This window comes from Xyrauchen texanus, chromosome 23 (genome assembly GCF_025860055.1).
Source record: "Xyrauchen texanus isolate HMW12.3.18 chromosome 23, RBS_HiC_50CHRs, whole genome shotgun sequence".
Classification (NCBI taxonomy): domain Eukaryota; kingdom Metazoa; phylum Chordata; class Actinopteri; order Cypriniformes; family Catostomidae; genus Xyrauchen; species Xyrauchen texanus.
The window spans coordinates 18,106,474-18,117,809 of record NC_068298.1 but is presented as its reverse complement, the minus strand read 5'-3'; the positions used below and the strand labels follow the sequence as shown (position 1 = coordinate 18,117,809).

General features: G+C 36.6%; 2 protein-coding genes across 2 annotated transcripts; both read left to right on the top strand.

Annotated features, from left to right (window-relative positions):
- Window positions 1-2,832: 2,832 nt before the first annotated feature.
- LOC127663114 (solute carrier family 25 member 43-like) lies at window positions 2,833-7,538 on the top strand. The gene is made up of 5 exons (XM_052154569.1): window positions 2,833-3,426; window positions 4,596-4,837; window positions 5,097-5,269; window positions 6,011-6,145; window positions 6,572-7,538. The coding sequence occupies exons 1-5, from the start codon at window positions 3,155-3,157 to the stop codon at window positions 6,785-6,787; spliced, it is 1,038 nt and encodes a 345-aa protein (XP_052010529.1). The 5' UTR covers window positions 2,833-3,154; the 3' UTR covers window positions 6,788-7,538.
- A 1,000-nt stretch (window positions 7,539-8,538) lies between these two features.
- Window positions 8,539-10,989, top strand: LOC127663117 (ADP/ATP translocase 3). The gene is made up of 4 exons (XM_052154571.1): window positions 8,539-8,745; window positions 9,741-10,227; window positions 10,304-10,444; window positions 10,546-10,989. The coding sequence occupies exons 1-4, from the start codon at window positions 8,635-8,637 to the stop codon at window positions 10,701-10,703; spliced, it is 897 nt and encodes a 298-aa protein (XP_052010531.1). The 5' UTR covers window positions 8,539-8,634; the 3' UTR covers window positions 10,704-10,989.
- The last annotated feature ends 347 nt before the right edge of the window (window positions 10,990-11,336 follow it).

Sequence of the window (11,336 nt, the reverse complement as noted above, 5' to 3'; positions counted from 1 at the left end):
ATTTTATTAAATCACAGAACTTACGCAATGATAAATATATCCCGCGCTACCCTAAGCTGTACCAGCCCCCGGCGCAATGTAGCATAGGTTCTCTTTTGAACAGACTGTCATTTCCTTCTCGGGGCACTGTTATTCCAGTAGCCTTTGTGAAAAAGCCAAGTGGCCCATCTACAGACAGGAGGTGGGCTCTTCACAGGCAGCTGAGGTTGTCGACTCAGCAGGGGAGGTAGGTGCGCATCGCAGGGGGATACAGGCTGAAAACAAACACCAGCCCTAACAGGAAAGGAACTGCAAGTTCATGCTGGGAAATTAGGGGACTCATGTTATCATTTTCATACACAGGGCAACATGCCACAATGGGGCATGCTTTAAGAGTTTGTTGTCACAAAGGGTTTGAATGAATGATTGGCATGGAGTAGTTGTTTACAAAACTCACAGCTTGGTGAATTAGAGGAAACTGACACAAATAGTATGCCCACAAATGCTCTGATCCATAAAAAATACATCAAAATTGGCTGATGAAACCTGTCTCCTCTATGTGTATTTTACTGAGCACTTGTTCTAAAACTAAGATTTATGAAAAGGACAATTACACTTCGGAACATACAGAGCTGCAGTTAAATCAGATCTTCAATTTTTTGTTTGGTAAAATAATGCTACTACATATATATATTGTAAATAGCAATTTACAGCTATGTGAGGTTCATTATAGTAATTGAAACATATTATAAACTTTTAGTTACACAAACAGTCTGAATGAAAATAAATTCCTAATATGCATTCCTTTGTTATTATTAATAATACTTTACATGCTAGGAGCTCATCTTTACAAAGAGATTAGCACAGCATTTAAACTCGATTAGTTTTTTATTTTATAATAAAAAAAATAGAGTGCGTTGGGTAAAGACTGCCATCTGCTGGCTACAGAAATCCCCTGCACACTTTGGATCTGAAATTAAATGATTTCTATGCCACAATAAACTATTGAAAACAGCAATATATAAAAAAGAACATTATTGTGTCTATAGAAGGAAAATTATTGTAATGTAATAGACATTTATTTGTATAGTAATATTTCGGTGTGACTTGTAGCCTAAATTTTCTTTATGAATGTTGTAGTTTGGTAGATGCTTTACTTTTCTAAAATGGACATTTGTATTTTTATTTATATAATATTTCACATTCATAAAGTGGTAAGAGTAAATCCACATTTGCACTACAATGTGATCCTACTATTACGTATTACATTTATACATATAGCAGACGCTTTTATCCAAAGCGACTTACAGAACCCTTTGGAGATAAGTTCCTTGCTCAAGGACACAATGGTGGTGGCTGTGGGGATAGAACCAGCAACCTTCTGATTATCAGTTTACCAGTTTAGACCACTACACCACCACCACTCCATACATTATATATTAGTATTATATAACACTGCAGCAGAGAATACAGGATTATTGTCAAGCCTTTGATCTCTATTATAGCCTTTTGTATTCAATTTAATTTTAGATTAATTTCTTATGAAATTAACAGCGTGATTTCATGACAAGACTGCCATCTATTGGTCATTGTCTAATACCACATTATACCGCTGCGAAGAACAGGCGTTATTTTAAACATTTAATTTTTGTAACATTTATTAAAGAATTACATAATTATTTTTAAAAAATCATTAATTACATGTTGTGCATTACACAATTCGATTTATTATTAATTTGAAATGCGTAAATCTTAAAAATAGGCTAAATATTTTTTGTATTCCATAGTGTATTTAGTTTATTTTTATATTCATATATCATACAAGGACACATTGCTTTGAGACCATTAGAGAACGATAAGTTCTCAAAAAAAATATATTCTTTATCATAATTCTGTTCTGAAAAATCAGGTGACTCTGATAACATATGGAGTTTATAGGTAAATAACTTTATATTTCATATTTTTGTTGGTTTTGATAAATATGGTCTTGTCAAAAGTCTGTTTTCACAAGCAGGAAGGTTTTTCAACTAATGGCACTTTTGGCCCGGTGGACTTTTAGAAACTAAACTCTTCTTAAACAGATTTTCATACTAATTTATTTAATTTGTCCAATAATAATGCACAATACAGTATATGTTGAGAGACATTTGTAATTTGTTATATTGATGTAAATAATTTTCACACAATATAGTATGGTAGGCCTAATGTTTGCGATAATTTCGATTATCATAGTTTTTTTTATTTTTTTTATTTCATTTATTAATATTTTTGTGATGGATTTTCATGTTCAAGAATAAAGTTTAGGTCTAACAAGGGTAAAACAATCAAATCTATCCATAAAGGGCACTCGAAAAATAGCAAAAATAAATTATGAAGGGCAGGAATGTTGAAACTTTTAATGTGCTCTTTTTAACAAAAGAAAAAAAAAAATGTTTTCCCCTTTCCCACACTTTTTGGAACGCGGAAGTAAACGTTTGCAGGGTACACTTAGTGGATGGGAGATCAAAGAAAATGTTATATTCACTTACCTAAAAGAAAAAAATCATAACTAAGTAACTCTTTCTACATTTGAACTACTTTCCCGAAGAGAAACAAAATAGAGAGCTATGAGTTAAGGCTGTCAGATTGGAGAAGATGTCAAATTTACTGTCTCTCTTTCAGCAGCTGTAATCGAAACCCCCTCGAATCTGTGGTATTTCTTTTTTTTTTTTTTTTTTTTAAAGTAATTCCATGGTAATATAACACAAAGCATAATGTAATAAACTTAAACTCACAATTTAAAATTAGATTAGATTTACGCTGCTAAATAAGGCGGAAACGCGTCATTACAATCTTTGAAAATGATCTGTTATCATGTGATTTTAGGTTCATCAATCCACGGTTAATGCCTTTTCATCAATGGTCCACTCATGAAAAAAAAAAAAAGAAAGTATGATGCTGCTTGAGACAAACTTGATGGCTTAAAGCGATTATTCTAGAGTTTTTGACAACTACAATATTCTGAAGTGATTTCGCATGCAACCAAATATACGATTGCACCAACCACACACGCCTTCAACGCAATAGCTACCAAGTGACTGGCCGCTGGATGGCTCCTGGTAAACATTACCGGTAGTCGGATTCAGTTCAACATACGTCTGTAATTTACAATATGGATAAGCGAAGCCCATGAACTATGGCCATAGTCAAGAAGGATGACAGATTGACAAATTCTCAAAGTGTACTCTGCGTCGGGTTTGCCGGAATTTTTAGCAAAACAGCAACTTCGCCGCTGGAAGTCGTAAAGATTTTGAGTCAGATAGGAACATTTCACTGTAAACGAGGCTTCGTGCACAGCTTTCTTTTCTTATATCAGAATGAGGGACTTCGAGCATTTTGGAAGGGTAACATGGTTTCCTGTCTACGGTTGTTCCCCTACAGTGCCATACATTTAGCAACTTACAAAAAGTGAGTATTAAAGCTTTTTTAATACTTCTATGTTACGTTGTGGATACTTTGTTGTCAACCCCGTATACCTAATGTATAGATTAAACACTGTGCCGTTGTTTTAGATGATTTTTAAGGTGATAATAAACAACTCGATCAGCTGTGACGGTAAACAATGACAACAACCGGAAGTTGACGTTTTAGCTTAATAGCATTTGAAAGTAGACGGGAATGGCGGCATCACAAATTAATAATACGTTCACAAGCGCTGACTCTTAATTATGGGATTATGAAAGGATATAAATGTGCCATGTCATTTAAATAAATTATCGTTTCCAATTTGGTACATTTGTTTGGCATTCATTTCTGATGCTGAGCTCATTGTTATGTAACACATTACGACTTCACGTCCTGACCAATCACATAGCTCAGAAATCTGCGTATTGGAGTGGTGTCATGCTGAACCTGGGCAGATTTCAATGGGCGTGGACTTTATTCTATGAAGTCATAAAATGAATAGTTCTCTGGTGTTTTCAAGTATTTGAACTTCGTACCGCCCACTTAGCACCGCCTATATACAGGGACTCTGGCAGCTCAGCCTGTTCATAAACGAAAGTGCTTCATTATTATACTCGTCACGTGTGTTTTCACATGCTGCAGGCCAGAGCAGACCCGTACATAGTGTTCCAGTATTCCAGGAAAACAGTAGAGGGTAGCCTGTTTTGAACACAGTGATACTGAGTGATACGTGGAAAAGAATATAGGATGTGCACCACTCTAATGCACTTTTATGTTGTTTGTAATTAACTGATATAAGCCTTAATATTGTAATTATTTAAATCTTAGTAGTTAGTAGCTGTAATTTTCTAGTCCAGTTTCCAATTCTTCTACTACAAGTAAAAAAATAACACGAATACCCCAAAAGCAATGGAATCATCCTACCACAAAAAAGACTACTCTCTTAATGTAATGTATATTTATTTTTTGTTAATAAAGTTTAGGTATTGCCTATTTTTTTGAATCACACTTGGGCATAAGCCTTTAGATCCCGAGAAACATGCTGTAACAGTCATGTGTGTCTAAACCTTTGACTGGTACTGTATGCATGTCACACAAATGTATAGTACAATAAAGGTGTTGATGTAATGATTGCAAAATTATAATTCTATATTTCACTCCATCTCTGGCAGGTTTGTCCACATATACATTGATGAACTGGGTGATATCTCACAATGGAGGGCCATATTGGCAGGTGGGATGGCAGGGATATCTGCCGCTCTAGCTACATATCCTTTGGAGGTGGTTGAAACCAGGCTCATTGCTCAGAATTGCAGAGAATCAATGGACAAAGGTCTGCCTCATACTCTCTCCAGCATCTACAGAAATGAAGGGCTTCAAGCTCTCTACAGGGGCTTTTCCCTCACAATATTAGGTATGTACCATCTCAGAGACATCAAATAATATTTGCACTCTATATTTGCAATTGAGCTCACAACAATATTTACCGGTAATAGGCTACTGCATAGGATTCAATGTGTTTCAACATAAATTTACTACAATTCTAAATCCCTCAAAATTCTGAACAAATTATTTTAAGCTCTTCTCTAGCTTTTTATTTTTAATTAAAGCTGTAACTACTTGAAACATTTCTCTGTAACTTTATGCTTAGTGTTTGCATTACTGTGAAACAGGTGCTGTTCCATTCTCAGTTGGCTGCTATGCAGTGTATGTCAACTTGGATAAGCTGTGGCAGGAGCGGCACGTTCGCTTTACATCTTTGCAGAACTTCATCAATGGCTGTCTTGCTGCAGGAGTTGCTCAGACTCTCTCCTTCCCATTTGAAACTGTTAAAAGGAAGATGCAGGTGAGAACCTTTGAGACGGACTGTTGTAGTGCTATATATCACCACAAGGAGGCACAATAATACTAGTGCCACAGACCTCCTGAAATTCGTACCTGTTGACCTGTGTCCCGTGCAAACATTTAGATTATAGATGAAATATTAAAATGAAAGTTAATTAAAAACTGTGTTTGCAACAGGTCACATAGAACAATGCTGGACACTATTATTAAAGTGCAAAAGGCCCTGCAGCAGCTGAGAATGTATATAGTGTCCAGTGTCTCCTGTCCCAAAGATAAAAGTCTAAAGATAGCTGACCTCTCGCACACATACAAAAAACACATAATGGTTCTTCTGGTGGTTCCTATATGTTTTGTGCTCGATAAACAGACAGAAATGAAAGTTCTGCTTTCTCTCTTTTCAAGTTAAATTGCATTGTCAGGGGTGAAGAAAAAAAACCTAACCAAGGCTGCTAAATATTACTTTTCAGTTGGGTTCTAAACAAAAACGTCTATAGAAAAGGTCAACACAGCCCATATAATACACATCAGGGAGGCTTTTAGGAGTTTAATGGCAGTGGTTTGTCCTGTGTTTCTGAGAAGGTTCTATATAGAGTTCAAACTGTTTTTTTTTTATCATCAGTCCAACACTTACTACCATAACTTTTTTGGTCTTCTACACATTGCATATAAACAACAATGTTAACCTTCTCTTGTGCTGTTATTTCTTAATAATTAGGGATTATTTTCCCTTTCATTACTCTAGGCCCAGAGTCATCTTCTGCCACATTGTGGAGGAGTTGATGTTCATTTCAATGGGATGATGGACTGTTTCAGACAGGTCATTAAGAACAAGGGTGTCATGGCTCTTTGGAGTGGCCTTGCCGCCAACATGGTGAAGGTGAAGTTTTTATGTGCTTATGTATTGACAGCGAGAAAAACAACTGCAGCACTCAGTGTTTTCTGTGGAAATGGTCTTTCTTACATAGTCCTTCCTTAAAAAAAAAAAAAAAAAAAAACTGGAGTGGGTAAATCAGAAACATCTTTCTTGAATAAGCATGAATTAAAAAAAAAAATTGTACATGGAGTGACTAGAATGTTTAATCCTCAGCACACTTGTATTGACATGTGCTCTGTAAAATTAATAACATGAGCTTCTCAAACAATCTGTCTCTGAACAGTATATGCTCAAGTCACAGCAATTAATTGAATGTGTTTTAATGGGTTTTCAGATACCTTAAAGGAATAAGGTGAACTATTCCCTAAAATAAATATTTTATCTTCACTTCCTTGTTAGTAACATAACATTTTTCTTTATACATTACAGATTGTCCCGTATTTTGGCCTACTCTTCAGTTGCTTTGAGATGTGTAAGCAAGTCTGCCTTTACCGAAATGGCTATATTGTTTCCCCACTAAGCTACACACTTAAACCAGGGGTTGACCAAAGCCTGGGCCCATATGAACTGCAAGAGTTTAAGCGTTACATGAGAAACAGAAAATTACACAGAGCACAAAGTCCGTCCATTGGAAACCGCTGGTAATATGGTCTTCCCTAGACACTGTAACAAATACAAGAGAAGTGAACAGGAAAATGTTGCTCTGTGTTGTTATGTGATTATGACATGAGTGTTTGGTGGTTTTACTGCCTGATGCCGGAACTCATTCTGTGCATTATTCACAGTGGTACAGTATATTTGTTTATGATGAATATTGTACCTGTCATTGTATTTATCCTCCGAAAGGCCGTTTTAGGGATCCTGCATAATACTATTCATACTTGAAGCAAAACGTACATTTTGCAGTTTCTCAAGACATATCAAATAAATGCCAGATATAGTGCACCTTTAAGGTAGTATTAAAGGTTCAGTATTATATAAACGTTATCACATTTATTCCTTTAGCTTTACACTCCAGTAAAATGCAGTTTTTTAAAGAACTGTGGAGATGTAAAGTCTTTAATCATTTTATTCACTTCTCAGGAAATGTGTTAAACAGTAAAGGTCAATGCCTTTGTCAAACAAAGTATTACTCATTCACTGGCTTTACGCTCTTTCTGTTATTTATAATCGAATGTTTTTAAAGTCATATATTGGTGCGATTTAAGCATTGACATATTTGACGTTTTTTGACAGTCAGATTTTCAGTTGTATGGTAAACTGTATCGTGCTGATCTGGATAAACACTATCCCAGTAACCAGTGCCTCCAATTGAGCTTGAGCATTCTTCAGAATAATTTCTCAAATGTGGCAAATGTTGAGCTTAACTCAAAGCTTAAAATAAAACAAGTTTAAGCAATAAACTTGACTTGGTTCTTTTGTCAGCTCACTGCAATACTTGTTATATATATATATACCTTTGAATTGCACTGGTATGGATGACATTGTCCTAGTGTTAATGGTATTGATTTTGTATTGGATTGCATTGCATTGTGTAGTCACATGTTGCCTAATGGATTTCTCCGTTTGTCACACAATCAAAAGTCATGTGAAGGACTTTACAGGAGTATGCCAACCTTTTCTGCTCACACACTCTCGCCCTATGAAGATCATTAACTAGAGACAGGTTTACTACTAGATAGTTACAAACAAGCATGCTATGTCACCTTGGAGATCTGCTTCTTTTTTATTACTTTATTTGTATATGGACCGTTCAAACAAATTACTTCAGCAAAAATTATGCATTGTACATAGATATTATAGCATATGCTAATTTGCATCTCAGGACCCTAGATAGTCTTTTTTTTTCACCCTAAAAAAGCTAACTAAAACAAGCATGTGAAAATTGTAACTATATATATATATATATATATATATATATATATATATATATATATATATATACTAACTAATTTAAAAAAGTATATAGATGCTCCAAACTTTGGTAACATAATAAAAAAGATTAAACCAAAAGTTTATTAATATTTAGTGAAAGCTGAAAGAAAGAACTGGACAATTCTGATTCTCTTACTATATTGGACTGCCAGTATCTGTCAAAATATTTTCATAAAATATTGTTTTAAGACTTTTAAGCTTCAAATATAGTGGTCATGAATAATTAAAAATATTAATATACAGAAATACATCGTTTTATGTTTTAAAAACGTCCTACTGTCATTTATGCTTTCCACCTTGAGAAGGTTACCCTTTCAAACTTTGAGGCTAAACCACTCCGTCATTACAATATGACACCACACGGGAATGTGTGACGTATGGTCGACGGGCCAATCAAAGCTTAGAAGCGCTGGGCGCGTTTCATCTCGCGAGACCAACCTTTTAAAAATCTCTTCACAACTTTCTATTCGGCCATTTCGAAACAGCCGGGAGTCCACGGTAGGCCTGCGCCAGAGCGGGATTGACCTCTTCAAACTACACCTCTCTAACATCCGACCATGAATGAGACCGCCATCTCTTTCGCCAAGGACTTCTTGGCCGGTGGTATTGCCGCTGCCATCTCTAAAACCGCTGTGGCCCCCATTGAGCGAGTTAAACTGCTGCTTCAGGTAAAATGCACACAGTGATATTAACGGGATTATAGAATCCCTGATAATTAAATGAGGGGATTCTGTAATGGTTCTAAAAGTAATCACAATAAGGATAGTACGATCCTATAGCAATTTTATAAAGCAATTGCACGTAACAGCCTTTTAAGTTTTTTGTTTTATTGAAGGTTCAACGAGCATTTATTAAAACTTGAGTATCAAGATGATGTCAAGAAATTGTTAACTAATTTAATTGATTAAAATATTTAACCGTGCTTTGTTGTGTGAGTAATTAATGTGTTGATAATTTTCTAAAAAGAGCTGATCGTTGCGATGGTTTGTAAGTAATGTAACCTTTAGCAACCTCCTCTAGTGAACATCATGTGAAATGCCTCAGCCGACGTCCAGTTGGAAACCAAATTACTGGAATTTGGTAGGGCAAATGTGTTTGTTGTTTTACGGTAGATTTGCAATAAGTCAGTCTGTTCTCCTTGATAAATCATTTTTGAAACATGGTAAACCAGCATCCTGCACTGATTTCACCAAGGTCGCGAGAAGGATAGGCCGTCTTTGCTAGCATTCAAGCTAACGCACGTATCCTAGGACGACAAACAACTGTTGTTTGAGACACCGCTGCTCTGAGAGAAAAGCTTTGCACTATAGTTTAATTTTATTTACTATAGTTTTTTTTTTTTATAAATTTTTTACCTTTTACATGTTTTTTTTATGAAAAATCAAGCTACTAGTCAATTAGCTAATTTCGGATGCCTCTTTATGGAAGATCTCGTGTTACTGGCTTTTCTTTCATTTAGTGTTATCACGTGTTTGTTTCCCCTTTGAGCTTTTCCACCTTTTTTAGTTCTGTAGTGCCATCAATTGCATTATACAGTTTATTGGTTGCTTAGTTTATGGGCAATCATAATGTTGCTGAAATCTTGATTAATTTATTAAATCACACCATTTCATTGAAATGTTTTCCGTTACTTGTGCTTTGAATCATTTTCTGCTGTTTACAGGTGCAACATGCTAGCAAACAGATTACAGTGGATAAGCAGTACAAAGGCATAATGGACTGCGTGGTGCGTATTCCCAAGGAGCAGGGTTTCCTGTCATTCTGGAGAGGAAACTTGGCAAACGTCATCAGATACTTCCCCACTCAGGCCCTCAACTTTGCTTTCAAGGACAAGTACAAGAAGGTCTTCCTTGATGGTGTTGACAAGCACACCCAGTTCTGGAGGTACTTTGCTGGTAACCTGGCCTCAGGTGGTGCTGCTGGTGCCACATCCCTTTGCTTCGTCTATCCTCTCGACTTCGCAAGAACCCGGCTGGCCGCTGATGTCGGCAAAGCTGGAGCAGGGAGAGAGTTCAGTGGTCTGGGTGACTGCTTGGTAAAGATCTTCAGGTCTGATGGCCTCAAAGGCCTGTACCAGGGCTTCAGTGTGTCTGTGCAGGGAATCATCATTTACAGAGCTGCCTACTTTGGCATCTATGACACGGCCAAAGGTGAGTCCAAATTGCATTCATTTGGTATCAATGTGTGCTGTTGCTGCAATCTTCACATCTGTTCTCTTGTTATTAGGTATGCTGCCAGATCCTAAGAACACCCACATTGTTGTCAGCTGGATGATTGCTCAGTCTGTGACTGCTGTTGCTGGACTTGCATCTTACCCCTTCGACACAGTCCGTCGTCGTATGATGATGCAGTCTGGACGCAAAGGAGGTCAGTCACAGCTTTGCTTTTAAGATGTTTTAAATGTTTCTTGAAAGTTGGCTGGTTTCCATACAAGTTTTTAATCAAACCATTTGCTTTTTCTTTTGTAGCTGACATCATGTACACTGGCACAATTGACTGCTGGAAGAAGATTGGACGTGATGAGGGCAGCAAAGCTTTCTTCAAAGGAGCCTGGTCTAATGTTCTCAGAGGCATGGGTGGTGCCTTTGTGTTGGTCTTGTATGATGAGTTGAAGAAGGTCATTTAAACCTGTCCAGCATTCAATGTGAGATGTTAAACTGTAACATATCTTGTACATTTGGAAGGACTCTCAAATTCCGCCTTATTTATAGGGACCAACTAGTATGTCAGTACTAGTTGTACTGGGGGAAATTATTTTTGCTGTTTTCTTTTGCCCCGGTTTCATTTTGTTGTTCCCCTCACCATACTGCCATTCCCAGAGAAAAAGACAGATTGCCAGGTGCTAAAATCTACTTGTTTTCTAGCCTCTGTTTTTAGTCATGACATGAATAAAAACCCACTGAACGGACCTACAGTCATTTCTTGTCATTGTTTTGTTCCTCTAGTCACACCACCTGTATTAAAGTACACGATGGAGAGTCATTACATAGAAGTATTCAAATGTTTATTCAAAGACAAGACCTCACACATGCCATTAGACTTCCTCCTGGGGTTCAGGCAGTGTTTTATTTCATGAGATGCAACCTCATACACTATTGGCTCTCCAGAGTTGTGCTTGGGTCTGAGCCAAGGACAGCTGTGGAGACAGTTGAAGTCAGAAGTTTACATGCATCTTAATACATTTAAACTCAGATTTTCACAATTCCTGACATTTAATCGTAGAAAACCTTCCATGTCTTAGGTTAGTTAGGATCACTCT

What these genes read in the sequence shown, in the direction of transcription:
- LOC127663114 (XM_052154569.1), top strand. Translation starts at nt 3,155, where the DNA reads ATGGCCATAGTCAAGAAGGATGACAGATTGACAAATTCTCAAAGTGTA. An exon ending in CTGTTAAAAGGAAGATGCAG is followed by an intron (nt 5,270 to 6,010) that starts GTGAGAACCTTT and finishes TCATTACTCTAG; the next exon opens with GCCCAGAGTCATCTTCTGCC. An exon ending in TTGCCGCCAACATGGTGAAG is followed by an intron (nt 6,146 to 6,571) that starts GTGAAGTTTTTA and finishes TATACATTACAG; the next exon opens with ATTGTCCCGTATTTTGGCCT.
- LOC127663117 (XM_052154571.1), top strand. Translation starts at nt 8,635, where the DNA reads ATGAATGAGACCGCCATCTCTTTCGCCAAGGACTTCTTGGCCGGTGGT. An exon ending in GAGTTAAACTGCTGCTTCAG is followed by an intron (nt 8,746 to 9,740) that starts GTAAAATGCACA and finishes TGCTGTTTACAG; the next exon opens with GTGCAACATGCTAGCAAACA. An exon ending in CATCTATGACACGGCCAAAG is followed by an intron (nt 10,228 to 10,303) that starts GTGAGTCCAAAT and finishes TCTTGTTATTAG; the next exon opens with GTATGCTGCCAGATCCTAAG.